At 41.4% G+C, this 26,143-nt stretch overlaps 1 protein-coding gene across 1 annotated transcript in view; it reads right to left on the bottom strand.

Annotated features, from left to right (window-relative positions):
- Positions 1 to 26,143, bottom strand: part of LOC112264324 (trichorhinophalangeal syndrome I) — a 232,848-nt gene that overhangs the window by 160,696 nt on the left and 46,009 nt on the right. The window contains exons 3-4 of the mRNA XM_042295166.1: positions 9,820 to 10,904; positions 2,780 to 4,032 (exon numbers count right to left, since the gene is read on the bottom strand). Of these exons, the coding sequence (XP_042151100.1) occupies positions 2,780 to 4,032; positions 9,820 to 10,904 (2,338 nt within the window). The remainder of the gene's footprint in view (positions 1 to 2,779; positions 4,033 to 9,819; positions 10,905 to 26,143) is intronic.

Here is a 26,143-nt window from a genome sequence, read left to right as displayed (position 1 = left end):
ATAAATATGTTTCTCCTGACCTGCTGGCTAACTCAGTATAAATATGTTTCTCCTGACCTGCTGGCTAACTCAGTATAAATATGTTTCTCCTGACCTGCTGGCTAACTCAGTATAAATATGTTTCTCCTGACCTGCTGGCTAACTCAGTATAAATATGTTTCCCCCTGACCTGCTGGCTAACTCAGTATAAATATGTTTCTGACTGGCTAACTCAGTATAAATATGTTTCTCCTGACCTGCTGGCTAACTCAGTATAAATATGTTTCTCCTGACCTGCTGGCTAACTCAGTATAAATATGTTTCTCCTGACCTGCTGGCTAACTCAGTATAAATATGTTTCCCCTGACCTGCTGGCTAACTCAGTATAAATATGTTTCTCCTGACCTGCTGGCTAACTCAGTATAAATATGTTTCCCCTGACCTGCTGGCTAACTCAGTATAAATATGTTTCTCCTGACCTGCTGGCTAACTCAGTATAAATATGTTTCCCCTGACCTGCTGGCTAACTCAGTATAAATATGTTTCTCCTGACCTGCTGGCTAACTCAGTATAAATATGTTTCTCCTGACCTGCTGGCTAACTCAGTATAAATATGTTTACTGCTGGCTAACTGACCCTGACCTGCTGGCTAACTCAGTATAAATATGTTTACCCTGACCTGCTGGCTAACTCAGTATAAATATGTTTCCCTGACCTGCTGGCTAACTCAGTATAAATATGTTTCCCTGACCTGCTGGCTAACTCAGTATAAATATGTTTACCCTGACCTGCTGGCTAACTCAGTATAAATATGTTTCTCCTGACCTGCTGGCTAACTCAGTATAAAATGTTTCTCCTGACCTGCTGGCTAACTCAGTATAAATATGTTTCTCCTGACCTGCTGGCTAACTCAGTATAAATATGTTTACCCTGACCTGCTGGCTAACTTAGTATAAATATGTTTACCCTGACCTGCTGGCTAACTCAGTATAAATATGTTTACCCTGACCTGCTGGCTAACTCAGTATAAAAATGTTTCTCCTGACCTGCTGGCTAACTCAGTATAAATGCGTTTCTCCTGACCTGCTGGCTAACTCAGTATAAATATGTTTACCCTGACCTGCTGGCTAACTTAGTATAAATATGTTTCCCTTGACTCAGCGTAGAATCATCTAATATATCCCGAGAAGACACGGTTTGTTGCATTTAAACCCACCTATTGATTTCTCAGCTCTCTGTATCTGTAAAGGCTTCAAGTGGACATATGGATCAAGCCACTGCACAAGACTCACTTCTATCAATACATTCCAAAACAGCCGAATCTAAACAGGTGGCTGAGCTGAAACATGTAATTGGTTTAATGTAATTGATATCTTATGTGGAGGTATTACAGAGTGCAATAGAGTGCAATTCCTGATTTCAGTGGCAGTTGTCCTCAGACAAACACACACGCACACAAGCAGACATGCACGCATGCATAGACACATGCGTACACACACACAAACACACACTCACACTCACACAAACACACGGATCCACACCTGCCAAAGGCAAGACTAAAAACTAAAAACCCACAAAGGGGTTACAGAATTACCTGACTTTTAACATTTCACTATTGATTCCCTTAAGTTGATTAACTGCATGTACTGTGTGTGACTGTGCAAGTCTGTTGTTCATTATGAGCAAAACTGGATTTACTTATTCAATGTCACAAAAACAGATAATCTCATAACCCTAAATTGAACTAAGAACAATGTCAACAATGCTTACACTAGCTGGATCCTAGCACTGAGCCATGATGCATGATACCATACTAAACTAACATTATTACCAATGATAATCAGGTTTTCAATAGGAAGCTGAACCAAACCTTAAAAGTCCATTGACCACTTGTCAACCTCATATTCATTATATCGAGCACCATACCAATGTATACATATGTCAACATGGTGTGTTTACTGTATGTTCTATGGTTAAGAAGATAAGAAGAACGGTCCTAAAGAATGTATTTTTCCAAACCTTTAAGTACTCGACCGGTCGACTAACTACAACATGTGAGCAGCAAGAGAGCATTGAGTAAAATGGGACATCACAATGAGTTCCTAGAAGTTCTATTGAGTTCCAAGGAGTTCCAAGGAGTTCCAATGAGTTATAAGGAGTTCCAAGGAGTTCTAAGGAGTTCCAAGGAGTTATAAGTAGTTCCAAGGAGTTCCAATGAGTTCTAAGGAGTTCAAAGGAGTTCTAAGGAGTTCCAATGAGTACTAAGTAGTTCCAATGAGTTATAAGGAGTTCTAAGGAGTTCCAATGAGTTCTAATGAGTTCCAATGAGTTTCAAAGAGTTCTAAGGAGTTCTAAGGAATTCTAAGGAATTCCAATGAGTTCCAAGGAGTTCTAAGGAGTACCAAGGAGTTATAAGGAGTTATAAGGAGTTATAAGGAGTTCCAATGAGTTATAAGTAGTTCCAATTAGTTCTAAGGAGTTCCAAGGAGTTCTAAGGAATTCTAAGGATTTCCAATGAGTTCCAAGGAGTTCTAAGGAGGAGTACCAAGGAGTTCTAAGGAGTTCTAAGGAGTTATAAGGAGTTCCAAGGAGTTCCAAGGAGTTATAAGTAGTTCCAATGAGTTTCAAGGAGTTCTAAGGAGTTCAAAGGAGTTCTAAGGAGTTCCAAGGAGTTTCAAGGAGTTCTAAGGACTTCTAAGGACTTCTAAGGAGTTCCAAGGAGTTCCAAGAATTCTGCACATGTATTATATTTTGTCTTTCTAATAACATTCTAACTCCAACTCAACTCCCCACTACTCACCTGTAGTGACGGAAGATCTCCTCCTCCACATCTGTGATGAAATGGCACTTGGTGCATGAGTGCTCCCCGTGAGGGCCCTTAGGGGCCGAGTACCTCCCCGTCTCAGCTCCCTCCTGCTCGGGCTTGACCTCCAGCACGCCGTGGGTGGCATGGGCACTGTCGTAGTGCAGCAGAAGCAGGTCGATGTCGCTGGTGGCGTAGGGACACTGGTCACACAGGTGGGTGACGCTGGGACTGGGAGTTGGGGAGCGACCCTGGGGGGACAGCTGGAGGAAAAGGAGGACGCAGTGGGAGCATGCGCTCTTCCTGCAAGCAAATGGGAAGGAGATCTCCCCCAGGTGCTTCTCAGGGCTGCAGAGGCCACGCGGGCAGAACGGGCAGTGCTTGATGGTGCATTTGTGGATGCTGTGGGCCTGCTGGTAGTGGCGGAGCAGAGGCGCCACCACAATAACCTCAGGCCCGTGGTTCATGGAGTAGCGGAAGTCACAGAACTGGCAGTTGTAGCTGGTCACCACCGTCTCCGGGTCCGTTGCGCCCATCGAGCCACTCGTTCCTGTCTTGTCTTTCCTCCGGCTGTGGGGGTCTCTCTCTCCGTCCCTGGATTTGCTGCTCCTTCGCTCCCTCTTGGCTGGGCTGCCCTCCCTGGTCCCCCCTCTTCCTCCTCCAGGTTGTCTGTGTCTCCTCTCATAATGCTCCAGCAGGCGATGTGAGCTGGGCGACTCACAGCTGAAGTTGCAGTACTTACACCAGTAATAGGCCACCGCTGTGGAGCCGCCGTCGGCCCCCGTCCAGCCAGGTGAGTCTGTGGACCTGCCGTCGGCCCCCGTCCAGCCAGGTGAGTCTGTGGACCTGCCGTCGGCCCCCGTCCAGCCAGGTGAGTCTGTGGCCCCGCCGTCAGCCCCCGTCCAGCCCGGCGAGTCTGTGGTGTGGATGGGGACGGAGTAGCCAGCCACCGAGTCGTCCTCCGCACGGACCGCCACCCGGTTCTCCCACTTTCCCGGTTCCGCCCCCTCCACGCCACCACCCCGTGTCACATAGTTCCCCTTCCCTTCCGAGAGCTTGTCGTCGTTCGGCAGTGGCGGGGGCTGGGATTTCATCTTGTTGGGGTGGGCAGACAAGAAGTGTTGCTCCAGCTCCACTGAGGAGCTTCCCATGTAGGTGAAGTTACAGAACTTGCAGCGGAAGTATTTGGTGTTTCCCTGACAGTCCGGAGTCTTCCTCCCGATGCCGATGAAGGTGTCTCCCAGCGTCACCTGGAGCACAATGAGGAAAGAAACTTCTGTAACTCGTGTTGATTATGCATTTCACTTGAATGTATTTACTTTCTTCCCCTGATTTATTTTATCTTATGTTTTCCTTTGTGTTATTTGTAATCTGTTATTCGTAACAATCTGTAAAAATGAAAATAAATAATCTACTCTTTATTTTTTGTAATAAATATTTGAAAGAGCTCAATTTTCATTTGTCTTTTAATTCTGATCATATTGTTTTCAATTTTTTCTTGTGTGCAAATATATATATATATATATTTATATTATAAACAGTGACGTGTGAGTCAGTCACACAGGCACTGAAAAAACAAAACAAATGACATCACCCACCCAGACAATAAGCTACACGAAAAGGCCATGATACCAGGAAGGAAGATAAAAGCGTATGATCGAAATAATCTATTATCTATGTCTACAGAGAGGTATAGCTCCGTTTAGAATGTTTTTTTGGATGAATTGATTTGAGCAGATAAGGAGATGTTAGGGATCAAACTTGAACACCTAGGGTAAGAGCAGCTGATAGAACAATCTAGAACACCTAGCGTAAGAGCAGCTGAAAGATCAAACTAGAACACCTGGAGTAAGAGCAGCTGATAGATCAGACTAGAACACCTGGAGTAAGAGCAGCTGAAAGATCAAACTAGAACACCTGGAGTAAGAGCAGCTGAAAGATCAAACTAGAACACCTGGAGTAAGAGCAGCTGAAAGATCAAACTAGAACACCTGGAGTAAGAGCAGATGATAGATCAAACTAGAACACCTGGAGTAAGAGCAGCTGAAAGATCAAACTAGAACACCTGGAGTAAGAGCAGCTGAAAGATCAAACTAGAACACCTGGAGTGAAAGATCAAACTAGAACAGATGATAGATCAAACTAGAACACCTGGAGTAAGAGCAGCTGAAAGATCAAACTAGAACACCTGGAGTAAGAGCAGCTGAAAGATCAAACTAGAACACCTGGAGTAAGAGCAGCTGCTTCATATGGTAAGACGTGCTGTATAACAATGTTTATTTGACATTATCAAATATGAATTCCCTCGTGTTATTAAAGAAGAGAAATGGCAAACTTGAGATCGTTTTGATGATCAAGTTGACAATGCAGCCAACCAGAAGCAGTGTGATAGAACGAAGGGGTTTATATCAGAATACTACTAAAGAAACACCTGTTTCCTAATGATACGCAACAAATCCAATCTCTATTTCCAAGTATTTTTGATGCTTGTGCAAGCGTGAACACCGAGAGTGCCTGGCAGGGATCCAGCAGTCAAGGTTGTTGTCTGGTAAGCGCAACAAAACCAAACCAACCTTGCAATCGAACATGTTCCCTGAATTTCAACAACCTACGCACCTTGACCTCCAAGTCTCCAACAAATGGCTCAAATCGTAAACATAAGTTATGCTGTGTGAAATATCCCGGAGCCAGAGACATTCTATAATGGGAAGGTTATCCAGTGTGTGTAAGAGGGAGGTCTTGATCCTGGTGTGTGGTTAAAGCAACCTGGTGTCATTATCTAGAAGATGAGAAATTACTTTTAATCCCAGCCCCCGTCCCCACAGAAGGCCTTTTGGCAAATCAAAATGTGTTCTTAACTGACTTGCCTAGTTAAATGAAGGTTAAGTAAAACAAATCCAAATAAAATGACTGAAACAGAGCGGGTCGCTCCTAAGCCTGCCTGAAGAGATTAGCTACATAGACCTGTATTATATGACTGGCCTACTCAGTCAAGCCAAATGTCCTCTGAAATATTAGCAATAAAATAAATACAATGAAATACCAGAAGATGTCTATGATGGAATGAAATATAAATGTATAAAACATTTAGTATTTTAACACAGTTTGGGGATTGTAAGTGGGAAAAAATGGGGCTTGTGTTTACTAGAGGGATTGTCATAAATGACTGTACTTTGTTTGTTGCAATCTTGAAACAGTACTATGAAGTACTACTACAGTCCTATGAAGTACTACTACAGTCCTATGAAGTGCTACTACAGTCCTATGAAGTACTACAGTCCTATGAAGTACTACTACAGTCCCATGAAGTACTACTACAGTCCTATGAAGTACTACTACAGTCCCATGAAGTCTGTTCTTCTCTGTCTTCTGAATGCAGTGAGACTATCTACTCGGAGATCAGTGGGGAAAAGTCTTACTGTGCCTTGCCAATGTCTCCAGAGACCAGAGACTGCAAAGTGGCATTAGACCAGAGCAGCATCACAAGATTATAATATCATATTTAAAAATGATAAAGTGATATCCGCAGGCTCTCTCAGAGTGTACCTTTGTGGACATGTGCAGTAGGCTAAAGATAAACGTTCACCCATAACGTTAACTTGGGTGTGGAATGGTACACATCCCAAAACAATAGCAATATGCAAAAAGTCTGTCTGGTCAGGTATTCACCGGGATTTTCTTCTCACAGACACATATACACACAAACACACACACACACACACACGCACACACACACACTCACACGCACACACACGCACACACACACACACACACACACACACACACACACACATGCCAACTCACACACAAACATGACGTGACCATTAGAGAGAGAGAAAAAAGGTGACAGCAATACCAACACATCAGCCCACTTAGTCCGAGACAGTCTGAATATTTGAAGGAGGAAAACAACATTAGAGGTAGACTAATTACAATCTGTGGTGGGTTAAAAGGCCAAATGGCCCTGCTTCTGTATGATATGGCATTAAGAGGCCCAGACCCCGGGACAAACTCACCTCATTTACAAGGAACACTAGAGTTAAATGCACCACTCGAATTGTAAACATGACATTGTTGAAGTGGAGGGAGAAACCGCATGCCGTGAAAGCTGTGCAGATAAATGGCTCTGACATCTGTTCATTACCCCTCGTTTAAAATAAATCCAGTTCCCTGTTTTCACTGGATACCTCTCCCTTCCCTACAATCTTTTCTCCCTTTTCATTGGGTAATGAGAAATGAGCAGCCTTCGATGTTACTGCATGGAAAATTCCCACTAGGGGATGAAAACAGAACAGTGTTTATGATTGTATTACTTTAAAAAAAAATATATATAGATATAATGACAATATTCGAACCCGGAGACATCCAATTGAAACGGATAGCGAGACAAAGACTGCTAAGAAATCATTTCAACCAGAGGATGGTAATAGCTCTGAGTCACGTACGGCCCTTTTCTTTTGGGTGTTATTAGATCATATGTTTAAGACTCCAAAACAGTGCACATACTGTAAGGTCCATGTGTGCAATATATGTTTGGCAGGCGTTCCCTTAATACAATATAAACTTTTATTTCTGTACACAAGGAAATCGCTAAATGGTTGTGCCACTTTACAAATTAACCTGTGTACTCCAATAAAATAAATCACACACAAACATGATGAGAAAAGCTTTCAGAACAACAAATAACTATCAAATACAAATAGGATGGATGTAGCTATATTTTGAAGGGTTATGCATCATCAATTTAATAACTCATATAGTTACAGGAATAGTCCATCCTAAAACCTAAAGCCATATTTATAAATCATGTCTGGTCAATACTAAAATATTAAATTAGCTAAAAAGTACACATCATTTCACAAATAAGCTCCACTAAAAACAGTGAGTAACAGAGCAATTTATTCTATAGGTCAAAAAACATTAGCTCAGATTGCCCACAACGTGCTATTACAAAATGGAGGGTCATAAAATAGTTGTTTTTATGGACGTGTAGTCCATATAATGTTCAGGTTGAGATGTACAGTTGAAGTTGGAAGTTTACATACACTTAGGTTGGAGCCATTAAAACTCGTTTTTCAACCACTCCACAAATTTCTTGTTAACAAACTATAGTTTTGTCAAGTCGGTGAGGACATCTACTTTGTGCATGACACAAGTAATTTTTCCAACAATTGTTTACAGACATATTATTTCATTTATAACTCACTCTATCACAATTACAGTGGGTCAGAAGATTGCATACACTAAGTTGACTGTGCCTTTAAACAGCTTGGAAAATTCCAGAAAATTATGTCATGGCTTTAGAAGCTTCTGATAGGCTAATGGATATCATTTGAGTCAATTGGAGGTGTACCTGTGGATGCATTTCAAGGCGTACCTTCAAACTCAGTGCCTCTTCGCTTGACATCATGGGAAAATCAAAAGAAATCAGCCAAGACCTCAGAAAAATAATTGTAGACCTCCACAAGTCTGGCTCATCCTTGGGAGAAATTTCCAAACACCTGAAGGTACCACGTTCATCTGTACAAACAATAGTACGCAAGTATAAACACCATGGGACCATGCAGCCATCATACTGCTCATACTGCTCAGGAAGGAGACGCGTTCTGTCTCCTAGAGATGAATGTGCTTTGGTACGAAGAAGGACCTTGTGAAGATGCTGGAGGAAACAGGTACAAAAGTATCCATATCCACAGTAAAACGAGTCCTATATCGACATAACCTGAAAGGCCGCTCAGCAAGGTAGAAGCCACTGCTCCAAAAGCGCCATAATAAAAGCGAGACTACGGTTTGCAAGTGCACATGGGGACAAAGATCTCACTTTTTGGAGAAATGTCCTCTGGTCTGATGAAACTAAAATAGAACTGTTTGGCCATAATGACCATCGTTATGTTTGGAGAAAAAAGGGGGAGGCTTGCAAGCCGAAGAACACCATCCCAACCATGTAGCACGGGGGTGGCAGCATCATGTTGTTGGGGTGCTTTGCTGCAGGAGGGACTTGTGCACTTAAGATGTCATCATAAGAAGGAAAATTGTGTGGATATATTAAAGCAACATCTCAAGACATCAGTCAGGAAGTTAAAGCTTGGTAGCAAATGGGTCTTCCAAATGGACAACGACCCCAAGCATACTTCCAAAGTTGTGGCAAAATGGCTTAAGGGCAACAAAGTCAAGGTATTTGAGTGGCCATCACAAAGCCCTGACCCAAATCCTATAGAGAAGTTGTGGGCAGAACTGAAAAAGCATGTCAGAGCAAGGAGGTCTACAAACCTGAAGCTTGTGGAAGGCTACCCGAAATGTTTGACCCAAGTTAAACCATTTAAAGGCAATGCTACCAAATACTAATTGAGTGTATGTAAACTTCTGACACACTGGGAATGTGATGAAAGAAATAAAAGCTGAAATAAATCATTCTCTCTACTGTTATTCTGACATTTCACATTCTTCAAATAAAGTGGTGATCCTAACTGACCTAAAACAGGGAATTGTTACTAGGATTAAATCCTCTCTCCATGGGTGTCCAGTTACTTTGATGACAAAAGTGTCCCACTAAGAGACAAGTCTCAAACCCTGGCTGACCTTGGTTTCAATGCAGACTACATTGCAGTTGCATGCCAGATCTTACAACACCTGGAAAGCTATTCACAACATATCAACATATCGTGCTTCTACACCTGCATTGCTTGCTGTTTGGGGTTTTAGGCTGTGTTTCTGTACAGCACTTTGTGACATCAGCTGATGTAAGAAGGGCTTTATAAATACATTTGATTGATTGATTGATTGATCAGCTAACCACATCATATGATATAGCAATCTGATGATCGACTACACAGTCAATGATGTGGCACGCAACCGTTGATTGATGCAATACAACGCCTGGGCATCTAGTTGGGTAGGAACTGTACCGTTATACAGTACTACTGATGGGTGGTTCTGGTACCTGGAGTTTCGGTAGTTATGAAAGACAAACAGACACCCACTAACCAACGCACTGTTGAATGCCAACAAACTTTTTTTCAGGTGCAGAGCATATTTACCTGTACGTCATAGGTGCCGTTAAGTAACATGCGTGGTGACCCTGTAGAGTCCTGTGGCGCCCCGGTCAGGGCGGTGTAGGACGGGGGCCGTGTAGTGTCTTTGGCGTGTTGGCTCTGTGAGGAGAAGCCCACCATGTTGTGCAGGGCCAGTATCTTAGTGTCCAGCTCTGCGTCCTGCCGTGTGCGGTTGTGCAGGCCCAGATGGTACTTCCGATAGTGCTTAACCAAGTCCGTGGGGTCGTTCCCGTAGTAACCGTACCCACAGATGTTGCACTTGAAGTCCTGCAGTTTGGGAGAGCAGGGTGGGGCTACCCCTGTCTCGGCCCCCAGGGGGCTGGGTGTGATGTCCCCGGCCCCCTCGCCTGCCCCCCTATGTGGGTGGAGGGGGCGTAGCAAGGGGTATCCAGAGCCCTCCACCCCACCCTGGTGGACTGAAGTCCCCCCTGTGGGGCTGTAGGAGGTGTCCTTGTCCTCCCCGTTACTGGTGACGCCCTGGACGATGACACCCCTCCCTCGGGCGCCCAGCAGCAACCCCTCCCTGACACCCACCCTTTCTCCCCCTCCTCTCTCCCCGACCTTCCCCAGCAGCAGCTCCCCCGCCGGGCTGCGTGCCTGTCTCCCGTCCCCCTCATCTGGTTCTGATCTGAGAGGAGACAGAGACACAGCCCCGTCGGGCCCGGCCCAGGATGGGAGCGCCGGCAGATCTGAGTCTGTCACCTCGTGGCAGGGGAAGGACGCTACATTTCCTCCCTTCTTGTGGCTGGGGTAATTAAAGACAGGCCTGTCGGTGTTTACTGTCGTCGCTGTTCCCACTCCTCCGCCGCCCCTCCCTCCTCCGTCCCGTTTGATGGAGCCTGAGACGGAGCCCGGGGAGGAAGAGGAGTCCTCCTGCTCGTCTGGGACTGGCACGTGGGCCCGACCTAGTTCGGCCGGCAGCAGCCCGTCGGCACCGTTGGGCTCTGAGGCCCGGCTCCCGGCACTGTCCTCGCTATCTGGCCCGGTGGCCTCCGCGGCCAGAGCCTCACCTTCTCCTTCTTCCTCACCGCCGAAGCTTCTCAAAGGGGGGTTCTTTTTCCTCACCATATCTGCAGGCAGGCAGCATAGACACACAGACAGAATGTTTTAGTGTCACACTTCCTTGAGGAATAGGTATATTAAACATAGAGGAATAGGTATATTAAACATAGAGGAATAGGTATATTAAACATAGAGGAATAGGTATATTAAACATAGAGGAATAGGTATATTAAACATAGAGGAATAGGTATATTAAACATAGAGGAATAGGTATATTAAACATAGAGGAATAGGTATATTAAACATAGAGAATAGGTATATTAAACAAAGAGGAATAGGTATATTAAACATAGAGGAATAGGTATATTAAACATAGAGGAATAGGTATATTAAACATAGAGGAATAGGTATATTAAACATAGAGGAATAGGTATATTAAACATAGAGGAATAGGTATATTAAACATAGAGGAATAGGTATATTAAACAAAGAGGAATAGGTATATTAAACATAGAGGAATAGGTATATTAAACATAGAGGAATAGGTATATTAAACATAGAGGAATAGGTATATTAAACATAGAGGAATAGGTATATTAAACATAGAGGAATAGGTATATTAAACATAGAGGAATAGGTATATTAAACATAGAGGAATAGGTATATTAAACATAGAGGAATAGGTATATTAAACAGAGGAATAGGTATATTAAACATAGAGGAATAGGTATATTAAACATAGAGGAATAGGTATATTAAACATAGAGGAATAGGTATATTAAACATAGAGGAATAGGTATATTAAACATAGAGGAATAGGTATATTAAACATAGAGGAATAGGTATATTAAACATAGAGGAATAGGTATATTAAACATAGAGGAATAGGTATATTAAACATAGAGGAATAGGTATATTAAACATAGAGGAATAGGTATATTAAACATAGAGGAATAGGTATATTAAACATAGAGGAATAGGTATATTAAACATAGAGGAATAGGTATATTAAACATAGAGGAATAGGTATATTAAACATAGAGGAATAGGTATATTAAACATAGGTATATTAAACAGGTAGGTATATTAAACATAGAGGAATAGGTATATTAAACATAGAGGAATAGGTATATTAAACATAGAGGAATAGGTATATTAAACATAGAGGAATAGGTATATTAAACATAGAGGAATAGGTATATTAAACATAGAGGAATAGGTATATTAAACATAGAGGAATAGTATATTAAACATAGAGGAATAGGTATATTAAACAAGAGGAATAGGTAATAAACATAGGTATATTAAACATAGAGGAATAGGTATATTAAACATAGAGGAATAGGTATATTAAACATAGAGGAATAGGTATATTAAACATAGAGGAATAGGTATATTAAACATAGAGGAATAGGTATATTAAACATAGAGGAATAGGTATATTAAACATAGAGGAATAGGTATATTAAACATAGAGGAATAGGTATATTAAACATAGAGGAATAGGTATATTAAACATAGAGGAATAGGTATATTAAACATAGAGGAATAGGTATATTAAACATAGAGGAATAGGTATATTAAACATAGAGGAATAGGTATATTAAACATAGAGGAATAGGTATATTAAACATAGAGGAATAGGTATATTAAACATAGAGGAATAGGTATATTAAACATAGAGGAATAGGTATATTAAACATAGAGGAATAGGTATATTAAACATAGAGGAATAGGTATATTAAACATAGAGGAATAGGTATATTAAACATAGAGGAATAGGTATATTAAACATAGAGGAATAGGTATATTAAACATAGAGGAATAGGTATATTAAACAAAGAGGAATAGGTATATTAAACATAGAGGAATAGGTATATTAAAAACATAGAGGAATAGGTATATTAAACATAGAGGAATAGGTATATTAAACATAGAGGAATAGGTATATTAAACAGAGGAATAGGTATATTAAACATAGAGGAATAGGTATATTAAACATAGAGGAATAGGTATATTAAACATAGAGGAATAGGTATATTAAACATAGAGGAATAGGTATATTAAACAGAGGAATAGGTATATTAAACAAAGAGGAATAGGTATATTAAACATAGAGGAATAGGTATATTAAACATAGAGGAATAGGTATATTAAACATAGAGGAATAGGTATATTAAACAAAGAGGAATAGGTATATTAAACATAGAGGAATAGGTATATTAAACATAGAGGAATAGGTATATTAAACATAGAGGAATAGGTATATTAAACATAGAGGAATAGGTATATTAAACATAGAGGAATAGGTATATTAAACATAGAGGAATAGGTATATTAAACATAGAATAGGAATAAACATAGGTATATTAAACATAGAGGAATAGGTATATTAAACATAGAGGAATAGGTATATTAAACATAGAGGAATAGGTATATTAAACATAGAGGAATAGGTATATTAAACATAGAGGAATAGGTATATTAAACATAGAGGAATAGGTATATTAAACATAGAGGAATAGGTATATTAAACATAGAGGAATAGGTATATTAAACATAGAGGAATAGGTATATTAAACATAGAGGAATAGGTATATTATAAAAACCAGAGGAATAGGTATATTAAACATAAGATGGAATAGGTATATTAAACAAAGAAGAATAGGTATATTAAACATAGAGGAATAGGTATATTAAACATAGAGGAATAGGTATATTAAACAAAGAGGAATAGGTAAAAACATAGAGAATAGGTATATTAAACATAGAGGAATAGGTATATTAAACAAGAGGAATAGGTATATTAAACATAGAGGAATAGGTATATTAAACTAGAGGAATAGGTATATTAAACAGAGGAATAGGTATATTAAACATAGAGGAAATAGGTATATTAAACATAGAGGAATAGGTATATTAAACATAGAGGAATAGGTATATTAAACATTTTGGAATAGGTATATTAAACATAGAGGAATAGGTATATTAAACATAGAGGAATAGGTCTATTAAACATAGAGGAATAGGTATATTAAACATAGAGGAATAGGTATATTAAACACAGAGGAATAGGTATATTAAACATAGAGGAATAGGTATATTAAACATAGAGGAATAGGTCTAAATAAAACAAACCAGGAATAGGTCTATTAAACATAGAGGAATAGGTATATTAAACAGATGAATAGGTATATTAAACATAGAGGAATAGGTATATTAAACATTTGGAATAGGTATATTAAACATAGAGGAATAGGTATATTAAACATAGAGGAATAGGTATATTAAACATAGAGGAATAGGTATATTAAACATAGAGGAATAGGTATATTAAACATAGAGGAATAGGTATATTAAACATAGAGGAATAGGTATATTAAACAAAGAGGAATAGGTATATTAAACATAGAGGAATAGGTATATTAAACATAGAGGAATAGGTATATTAAACATAGAGGAATAGGTATATTAAACATAGAGGAATAGGTATATTAAACATAGAGGAATAGGTATATTAAACATAGAGGAATAGGTCTATTAAACAGAGGAATAGACTCCCCATGTAACTACATGCAACGGCTGGGGGAAAATGATTACGTGAACTGGATCTCTATTCAAGAACCACATCAATTGAATTCTGTACCAAATAAGATGGAGACAGTGGTAGTTTAGTTTTTTTTGTCTCTCTCTCTCTCGTTCTCTCTCTCTCTCTCGCTCTTACAATCAGCGCATAAAAACTTTCAAGATTTCCTCCACTAAATTACAACAAAGCAAAAAAAAAAAGGTCTTTTTTTCGTACAACTTAAAACAATGGCGGCCATTCAGCTCTGGTCCATAAACAGAACTCCTCCTCTATAACCAGTAACAACACCAGTTGCGGAATGTTGTTAACATTTTGATCAGTAAAATCTGTGTGCCTATAGTTAATGATAAGGCTTGTGACGTGTCAGCTAAAGAAGTGGAATATTAAGATATAAGGAATGCAGCAAGTGATCGTAGTGTTGGATTACTGTCCATGTGTATGTCTAGCAGAGAACGGGGACGAAATAAAACAAACCATTAAGTCGGATTTGCTACGGTACAACCTGAATGAAATGAATTTGTATGATGGAGGGGGTCAGCATGAGAGCAATTTCAGTTTGTTTCAGTTTGTTTCAGTGTACCCTGTTTCAATCTCCAAATTCAAACCCCATTCTCCATCCAGGGTGCTTAGAATTTCTCATAATGCCAGTCTTATTTCTTCTCCAGTGAAACATATGGAGAGTCATTTTGTAGGTTGTAAATAAAATGAGTATTAAATAAAGCAAAGTATGTTTGTAAAGGGGCAATGACTAAACCAGTGTTCATAAAAGCTGCAGGAAAAATGTGAAGCAACAGATCCAACAGACATGTCACCAGTTACCCTGTTTCAATCTCCAACAGACATGTCACCAGTTACCCTGTTTCAATCTCCAACAGACATGTCACCAGTTACCCTGTTTCAATCTCCAACAGACATGTCACCAGTTACCCTGTTTCAATCTCCAACAGACATGTCACCAGTTACCCTGTTTCAATCTCCAACAGACATGTCACCAGTTACCCTGTTTCAATCTCCAACAGACATGTCACCAGTTACCCTGTTTCAATCATTACCAAGTCACTGTTGGATGTCTACCATCACTCTGCCACCACTGGAATTTACAACTACAAAAGCATGTTATTCATCAAAATAAACTAATTGACTTGATTAATCAACAATGAAACCAGAATAATTGGCCTAGTGTTTAAAAGGCATTATTTTGTACTCGTTCACACACTTATAATAAACGGCTTACAATCCACTACCAACAGACTTCGACCCCGAAAACTAACACTTACAAGAGTTGAAATTAAACTGGCCTGAAAACTATGGGGATTGTGTAAATTTGTCCCAGAGTTTGGAATGGCTTTCTCATGGCCTTAATTATCGAATCACACCCCTCGAAATGGCTTGCAATCATTAACCTCTCTGAAAGAAAGAGAGTGTTCCTGACGCACGTCAGCCCGGCTTCAACAGGGAGAGGGGAAAAAGGTCTTCAAGCAAAGAATGGAATCGTCATTCAACAACAAATCAATGTTTCACTATAGTTAAAGTAAGGAAAATGACAGCTGATCTGTGTCCAGAAGAATACCAGACTACTAAGGGTAACACAATAGTCCCGCTCATCCCACCCCCACACGGAGCAGAAGAATCGTTGGGATTTCTACTCTCAATAAACTTCGGATCAATGTAAACCCTCCAAAAAATGTGATATCATCCTTAATCACATCTCAGACAAAATAATCTTCTAAAGCACTGTTCATTACCCAGAAGCATTGTGTCTTTTGTAATATCACCAGGAAGCAGTGAGAGCAGAGCTTTAGTGGTTCTATACACGGCTCAAGTTCCTCAACAGAGGAGTGTGATTTAGCATGAAATGTCTCCCGACTCATAAAAGAGAAACGTTTTTTATCCCTGATATGTAATACAATTACACTACAGGAAAAGGAGGACTGAGCACACCCCCATTCTCATCGACAAGGCTGTAGTGGAGCAGGTTGAGAGCTTCAACTTCCTTGTTGTCCATATCACCAACAAACTATCATGGTCCAAACACACTAAGACAATCGTGAAGAGGGCACGACAAAGCCTATTCCCCCTCAGGAGACTGAAAAGATTTGGCATGGGTCCTCAGATCCTCAAAAGGTTTTACAGCTGCAACATTGAGAGCATCCTGACTGGTTGCATCACTGCCTGGTACGGCAACTGCTCGGCCTCCGACAGCAAAGCTCTACAGAGGATAGTGCGTACGGCCCAGTACATCACTGGGGCCAAGCTGCCTGCCATCCAGGACCTCTATATTAGGCAGTGTCAGAGGAAGGCCCTAAAAATTGCCAAAGACTCCAGCCACCCTAGTCATAGACTGTTCTCTCTGCTACCGCATGGCAAGTGGTACCGGAGCGCCAAGTCGAGGTCCAAAAGGCTTCTTAACAGCTTCTACCCCCCCCAAGCCATAAGACTCCTGAACAGCTAATCAAAGGGCTACCCAGACCCCTCGTTTACACTGCTACTACTCTCTGTACCCAGACCCCTCTTTTACACTGCTGCTACTCTCTGTTTATAATCTATGCTTAGTCACTTAAACTCTACCCACATGTACATATAACCTCAAATTAAATTAAAATATAGGACAAAACACACATCACGACAAGAGAGACAACACAACACTACATAAAGAGAGACCTAAGACAACAACATAGCATGGCAACGCAACATGACAACACAGCATGGTAGCAACACAACATGGCAGCAACACAACATGGTAGCAGCACAAAACATGGTACAAACATTATTGGGCTCAGACAAAAGCACAAAGGACAAGAAGGTAGAGACAACAATACATCACGCAAAGCAGCCGCCACAACTGTCAGTAAGAGTATCCATGATTGAGTCTTTGAATGAAGAGATGGAGATCAAACTGTCCAGGTGTTTGTTGCAGCTCGTTCCAGTCACTTGTATATACCCTCACTTGTTATTTTACTGCTTCTATGTAATTATTTGTTACTTTTATTTTCTATTTTCTATTTTTTACTTATCTAATTTTTTGTCTTAAGTGACACACACTTATCTTATCTTTTTATTTATTTTTTTCTTCTTAACTTCTTAAAGCATTGTTGGTTACGAGCTTGTAAGTAAGCATTTCACTGTAAGGTCTACCTACACCTGTTGTATTCAGCATTTCACTGTAAGGTCTACTTCACCTGTTGTATTCAGCATTTCACTGTAAGGTCTACTACACCTGTTGTATTCAGCATTTCACTGTAAGGTCTACTATACCTGTTGTATTCAGCATTTCACTGTAAGGTCTACTACACCTGTTGTATTCAGCATTTCACTGTAAGGTCTACTACACCTGTTGTATTCAGCATTTCACTGTAAGGTCTACTACACCTGTTGTATTCAGCATTTCACTGTAAGGTCTACTACACCTGTTGTATTCAGCATTTCACTGTAAGGTCTACTACACCTGTTGTATTCAGCATTTCACTGTAAGGTCTACTACACCTGTTGTATTCAGCATTTCACTGTAAGGTCTACTATGTTGTATTAAGCATTTCACTGTAAGGTCTACTACAGCTGTTGTATTCAGCATTTCACTGTAAGGTCTACTACACCTGTTGTATTCAGCATTTCACTGTAAGGTCTACTACACCTGTTGTATTCAGCATTTCACTGTAAGGTCTACTACACCTGTTGTATTCAGCATTTCACTGTAAGGTCTACTACACCTGTTGTATTCAGCATTTCACTGTAAGGTCTACTACACCTTTTGTATTCAGCATTTCACTGTAAGGTCTACTATACCTGTTGTATTCAGCATTTCACTGTAAGGTCTACTATACCTGTTGTATTCAGCATTTCACTGTAAGGTCTACTACACCTGTTGTATTCAGCATTTCACTGTAAGGTCTACTACACCTGTTGTATTCAGCATTTCACTGTAAGGTCTACTACAGCTGTCTTTCACTGTAAGGTCTTCTACACCTGTTGTATTCAGCATTTCACTGTAAGGTCTACTACAGCTGTTGTATTAAGCATTTCACTGTAAGGTCTACTACACCTGTTGTATTCAGCATTTCACTGTAAGGTCTACCTACACCTGTTGTATTCAGCATTTCACTGTAAGGTCTACTATACCTATTGTATTCAGCATTTCACTGTAAGGTCTACTACAGCTGTTGTATTCAGCATTTCACTGTAAGGTCTACCTACACCTGTTGTATTCAGCATTTCACTGTAAGGTCTACTACAGCTGTTGTATTCAGCATTTCACTGTAAGGTCTACTACAGCTGTTGTATTCAGCATTTCACTGTAAGGTCTACTACACCTGTTGTATTCAGCATTTCACTGTAAGGTCTACTACAGCTGTTGTATTCAGCATTTCACTGTAAGGTCTACTACACCTGTTGTATTCAGCATTTCACAATTCACAATTTTGCATGACAATATCGTCACAGAAGCCACTTAAGATCATCTTATTTCGCATTGCATGGTAAAACTGAATTGTATGTAAAACTGAATTGTATGGTAAAATTGAATTGTATGGTAAAATTAAATTGTATATTAAAATTGAATTGTTCGGTAAAATGCTTTGTGTGGGAAAAAACACATTTCACACCTACCAATTCAGATGCATCAAAAGTAGTTTTACATGCCCCCCCGCTGGGCTATAATCAATAACATGCCTAGTGATGGAGCTGCGAGCGGCAGAGCGGAAAGAGAGAGCCGCTTCATCTCCTATTACATCTCCACACGGCACAGAAGAGGACTGGCCACCCCTCAGAGCCTGGTTCCTCTCTAGGTTTCTTCCTAGGTTCTGGCCTTTCTAGGGAGTTTTTCCTAGCCACCGTGCTTCTACACCTGCATTGTTTGCTGTTTGAGGTTTTAGGCTGGGTTTCTGTGTAGCACTTTGTGACATCAGCTGATGTAAGAAGGGCTTTATAAATACATTTGTTTGATTGATACACCTCAGAAAGAGGCCCACCACAGTGATATACACCAAAGTGATATGCACCAAAGTGACACACACCACAGTGACACACACCACAGTGATACACACCAAAGTGACACACACCACAGTGACACACACCACAGTGACACACACCACAGTGATACACACCACAGTGATATACACCACAGTGATATACACCACAGTGATACACACCACAGTGATATACACCACAGTGATATGCACACACACACCACAGTGACACAAAGTGATACACACCAAAGTGACACACACCACAGTGACACACACCACAGTGATACACACCACAGTGACACACACACAGTGACACACACAGTGATACACACCACAGTGATACACACCACAGTGATATACACCACAGTGATACCACACAGTGATACACACCACAGTGATACACACCACAGTGATACACACCACAGTGATGACACAGTGATACACACCACAGTGATATACACCACAGTGATATACACACAGTGACACACACCACAGTGATATACATGCACATTTACACCACAGTGATATACACCACAGTGAGTGCAAAGTGATATACATAACAAAAGTGATGTAATGACACACACCACAGTTAAACCACAGTGACACAAACAGTGATATACACCACAGTGACACACCACAGTGATATACACCACAGTGATACACACCACAGTGATATACACCACAGTGATATACACCACAGTGATACACACCACAGTGATATACACCACAGTGATACACACCACAGTGACACACACCACAGTGATACACACCACAGTGACACACACCACAGTGATACACACCACAGTGATACACACCACAGTGACACACACCACAGTGATACACACCACAGTGATACACACCACAGTGACACACACCACAGTGATATACACCACAGTGATATACATGCTCATTTGTAACGAGGCAAAACCATAACAAAATATGTAATCTTAAATGTCAAAATAGGACGTCCTGTTTCATTACCTCTCTCTCTCTCTCTCTCTCTCTCTCTCTATATATATATATATATATATATATATCTCTCTCTCTCTCTCTCTCTCTCTCTCTCTATCTCTCTATCTATCTATCTATCTATCTATCTATCTATCTATCTATCTATCTATCTATCTATCTATCTATCTATCTATCTATCTATCTATCTATCTATCTATCTATCTATCTATCTATCTCTCCTCTGTAGGAGAAGCCTTGATGGGTTAGGACACGGATGCCCTGCTCCTCTCCTCTCCCTTCCTTCCCCTGATGAAGTCTTTAGTGTGGCGGCAAATTTATGTTGGGGGACCCTGTCCCTCTCTCTCCCTCTCTCTCCATCTTCTGGCTCAATGTTCATAGTGTTTTAGTTATTGAAGCCTGGGCCAGGTGTTCAACATTAGCTTCAAGGCATTTCAGGCCTCTGTGATGTTTTTAGGTTAACAGCATACAGTGGGGCAAAAAAGTATTTAGTCAGCCACCAATTGTGCAAGTTCTCCCACTTAAAAAGATGAGAGGCCTGTAATTTTCATCATAGGTACACTTCAACTATGACAGACAAAATGAGAAAAAAAATACAGAAAATCACATTGTAGGATTTGTAATGAATTTATTTGCAAATTATGGTAGTCAGTACGTGTTACACCTGTGCTGGTTGCCATCTTGTTAGTGGGAATGTGTTTCACCTGTGCTGGCCCAGGTGATAGTAAGAGTGGCTGGCCCAGGTGATATTAAGAGTGGCTGGCCCAGTGCTCCAGTTGTCTTGAGAGAGGTGCAGGGTTAACACCTTTAGTTGGCTCCCTATTTTATTTTTATTTTTTTTAAACTATCCTTTGCTCCCCTTTTGGTTTGCTTCCTGTCTGGATACCCCGGCATATGGCATATATGGTATACTGCCCAAGACTAGTCTGTACCCTTACATGTCACTTGATTGATGATTCCTGCATCATTGCATCGTAAGGTGTGATCAGGAGTAGGCCGTGAGACACAACAGGGAACAGATCATTCATTATCCTTTAACAAACTACATACTTTCATTATGCATACAACAGCAGCACAGGAAAAACAATGTTCACTCCTTTACAATTCATTAGCATCCATGGTCATGCACCACAGAAGTCCGGTATAGTATAGTGTATGGAAGTCAACTTATGCCGTGTAAACATCTCTTGTGACGCATGATCTGGCCTTCAATGACAAAAGTATGATACTCAATCAGAACACAATCTGAGCAATGACGGATAACTTAACAACTATGAAAGTGCACACTGTATAGTCCATTGTGACTCACTTGTGGCGGTCTGATTCTACAGAGGTACAGAACAACAGTTCTCGTCAAGGACAAACACCTCTACAGTCAACATTTAGGGGGTATACTTGTACATCAAGCTGCAGACCTAGTCCTACTGTATCCATTCAGTCTCGAACAGACCTAGTCCTACTGTATCCATTCAGTCTCAAACAGACCTAGTCCTACTGTATCCATTCAGTCTCAAACAGACCTAGTCCTACTGTATCCATTCAGTCTCAAACAGACCTAGTCCTACTGTATCCATTCAGTCTCAAACAGACCTAGTCCTACTGTATCCATTCAGTCTCAAACAGACCTAGTCCTACTGTATCCATTCAGACAGTCTCAAACAGACCTAGTCCTACTGTATCCATTCAGACAGTCTCAAACAGACCTAGTCCTACTGTATCCATTCCCATAATCCTTGTTTCTATTCACTACAGGTTTTGACCATGTCTCAGTCAGAACTACTGCGTCATCCAGAGGGGTCCAAACATGACCAGGGGTCATATACACAGCTGGAGGACCCCCCAGACCCTCCTCACCGTCCCTGTGTAGATCCTCTCAGGCCCAGGGACAAACCCAGGCTGTGCTGGAGGAAGGGAAAGGAGGAATGTTTATTAAAACTACATGACCCCTTTCATCATTTAACCATGTATTTAGAAAAGCACCGTAGGGACAAACAAACACACACACACACAGACAGACAAACACACATACACAGACAAACACACATACACAGACAAACACACATACACAGCCCCCCCCAGGGGCCTCTTCTCTACTCCACCAACCAACCAACCAACAACCAACCAACCAACGGGGCCCATTTCACTTCCCTACTATTTACAGCTTCTTAAATCTCTGTGATAAAGAAATAAAATACCTATCCTGATTGCTTTCTGTCTCCGGTGGGAGCCCGGCTGCCAAAATATGAACATGAACACATCCCTAATTAAATAACTCAGAGGCTCATAAGCCCTGGGAAGGGAGTGGGAACCAAACAGAAAAGCTCTCAGAAGAGCCATATTGACAGACAGACAGACAGACCCAAAGCTTTTGCTTCTACTCAGTCTAGCTCCGCGGCCTGCTATTTCAATAAGGGAGCAAAAACGAGACTATATGACACAATCTCTCTTGGCTGGCTGACAAACTGCCTGACTGGTGTTAGTCTGTCGGTGTTTCTTCTCGTCTCTCAGTAGCAGTATATTCAGCAGGCAGCACTGTGGAGACAGGCCCCCGCTACGGTCTGTGTGAATACCATGTGTGTGTTGTCACGTCTAAGAGAGCTCTGCCAGTCCCACCTTTCTCCTTCTTTCCTGCTTTTTAACGGCGCTTTTTCTCTCCTTTCTTTTTGACATCATCGTTTATGATGTCACTGCTGCCACGGGCTTTGTGTTAGAAGAGGCCCAGCCGCCAGACCCCAAATCTGTCTTTCTTTTGCCGTTTAATCTCATTTGCAACCTTAGGAATAAATCACATTACTGTCACAGGAGTAATGTTACGACCGCGAGGAGGGTCTATCGAAAACACATATGCAAGATTGAGTGTCCGCAATTAATTATCATAAGAAATACATGTCAAACGGCAGAGTCTCGGTGAAGACACACCCTGCCTTATGAGAAACACACACTTAAGGCGGCCGCATGCTTCCCATCCGAAACCGTTTGGAACAGTTTGTGCGTATATTATTACAACATTTTTGTCTGTTTTTGTTTGTCTTCGGCAAGGCTTTTTTCGCCCGTTTTGTGCATATTTTCTAGAGGCAAGCCGAATTTTAGCCGAAGTCTAGCCCCTCGTCGATCATTGGTCAACAGTGGGGATTCTTCAATCAAGTGTTTGTCACTCAACGAGAGATTACTCGCTTTCATGCACCTTTCTTCACCTGAGAAATACTGCCCCAAACAGCTCAGTTAGATGTCAAATAGCGTGACTAAGATCTCCTCGGCAAGAACATCAAAATGAACGACAGATTTCTTGAGTTAGATTATTCTAACTATTTTGAGGAAGTGTATACTGGCTACGGCGTCTCAAGATGGACAAAAAGTACTATTGCAACTTTTTTCTCGTTTTTCTAAGTGAAGGTCTTTTCAGGGAGTATGTGAGCACACTCATTCGGTTCACATAGCCAAGCTAGGTGACAGCCAAACTGAAGCGTGTGGAAGCTTTTCTTGTGCTGCCTTGTGTCACATGAATTCCACCGATGGCTAAAACAAGCTTGCACATACAAAACAATGACTACTAAAACAAGATAAGTACTCTGCACACTTTAATTCTAAATGACTGTAACTCTTTCTTTCCTAGTGCAGACATACACGGATAAGCATAATTGTCCCTGCTGTATCATTAACCGATATACTGTAGGATTGTCTTGAAATATGTTCTATTCAAGTCCTGGCCAAAACTTGAGAGATCAAACAAAAAATGAAAGAACTCACATCATCAAGTGATACAAATTATTGGAGAGGAAACACACACACACCATTTTAGGTCAGGACTTAGCCAGCAGCATACCACCCTGCATCCCACTGCTGGCTTGCTTCAGAAGCTAAGTAGGTTTGGTCCTGGTCAGTCTCTGGATGGGAGACCAGATGCTACTGGAAGTGGTGTTGGAGGTCCAATAGGAGGCAGCCTTTCCTCTGGTCTAAAAAAAAATATCCCAATACCCCAGGGCAGTGATTGGGGACATTGCCCTGTGTGGGGTGCTGTCTTTGGGATGTTAAGCAGGTGTCCTGACTCTCTGTGGTCACTAAAGATCCCATGGTGCTTATTGTAAGAGTAGGGGTGTTAACCCCTGGTGTCCTGGCTAAATTCCCAATCTGGCCATCATACCACCATGGCCACCTAATCATACCCAGATTCTCTGTCGGCGCTACTTCCGGTGCTGACAGAGATGGCCGCCTCGCTTCGCGTTCCTAGGAAACTATGCAGTTTTTTGTTTTTTTATGTGTTATTTCTTACATTGGTACTCCAGGTCATCTTAGGTTTCATTACATACAGTCGAGAAGAACTACTGAACATAAGAGCAGCGTCAACTCACCATCAGTACGACCAAGAATATGACTTTCGCGAAGCGGATCCTGTGTTCAGCCTTTCACCCAGGACAACGGAATGGATCCCAGCCGGCGACCCCAAAATACGACTTTGATAAAGGGGAAAACGAAGCGGTCTTCTGGTCAGACTCTGGAGACGGGCACATCGTGCACCACTCCCTAGCATTCTCCTCGCCAATGTCCAGTCTCTTGACAACAAGGTTGATGAAATCCGAGCAAGGGTAGCATTCCAGAGGGACATCAGAGACTGTAACGTTCTTTGCTTCACGGAAACATGACTCACTGGAGAGACGCTATCGGAGACGGTGCAGCCAGCTGGTTTCTCCACGCATCGCGCCGACAGAAACAAACATCTTTCTGGTAAGAAGAGGGGCGGGGGCGTATGCTTTATGGTTAACGTGACGTGGTGTGGCCAAAACAACATACAGGAACTCAAGTTCTTCTGTTCACCTGATTTAGAATTCCTCACAATCAAATGTAGACCGCATTATCTACCAAGGGAATTCTCTTCGATTATAATCACAGCCGTATATATTCCCCCCCAAGCAGACACATCGATGGCTCTGAACGAACTTTATTTGACTCTTTGCAAACTGGAATCCATATATCCGGAGGCTGCATTCATTGTAGCTGGGGATTTTAACAAGGCTAATCTGAAAACAAGACTCCCTAAATTTTATCAGCATATCGATTGCGCAACCAGGGCTGGAAAAACCTTGGATCATTGCTATTCCAACTTCCGCGAAGCATATAAGGCCCTGCCCCGCCCTCCTTTCGGAAAAGCTGACCACGACTCCATTTTGTTGATCCCTGCCTACAGACAGAAACTAAAACAAAAAGCTCCCGCGCTGAGGTCTGTTCAACGCTGGTCCGACCAATCTGATTCCACACTCCAAGACTGCTTCCATCACGTGGACTGGGATATGTTCCGTATTGCGTCAGACGGCAACATTGACAAATACGCTGATTCGGTGTGCGAGTTCATTAGAACGTGCGTTGAAGATGTCGTTCCCATAGCAACGATTAAAACATTCCCAAACCAGAAACCGTGGATTGATGGCAGCATTCGCGTGAAACTGAAAGCGCGAACCACTGCTTTTAATCAGGGCAAGGTGACTGGAAACATGACCGAATACAAACAGTGTAACTATTCCCTCCACAAGGCAATCAAACAAGCTAAGCGTCAGAAGGGAGACAAAGTAGAATCTCAATTCAACGGCTCAGACACAAGAGGCATGTGGCAGGGTCTACAGTCAATCACGGATTACAAAAAGAAAACCAGGATGTCTTGCTCCCAGGCAGACTAAATAACTTCTTTGCTCGCTTTGAGGACAATACAGTGCCACTGACACTGCCCGGAACTAAAACATGCGGACTCTCCTTCACTGCAGCCGACGTGAGGAAAACATTTAAACGTGTCAACCCTCGC

The sequence above is a fragment of the Oncorhynchus tshawytscha genome, linkage group LG13 (genome assembly GCF_018296145.1).
Source record: "Oncorhynchus tshawytscha isolate Ot180627B linkage group LG13, Otsh_v2.0, whole genome shotgun sequence".
NCBI classification, from domain to species: Eukaryota; Metazoa; Chordata; class Actinopteri; order Salmoniformes; family Salmonidae; genus Oncorhynchus; species Oncorhynchus tshawytscha.
Note: the sequence above shows the minus strand (reverse complement) of the source record. Positions and strands in the feature narration are given on the sequence as shown.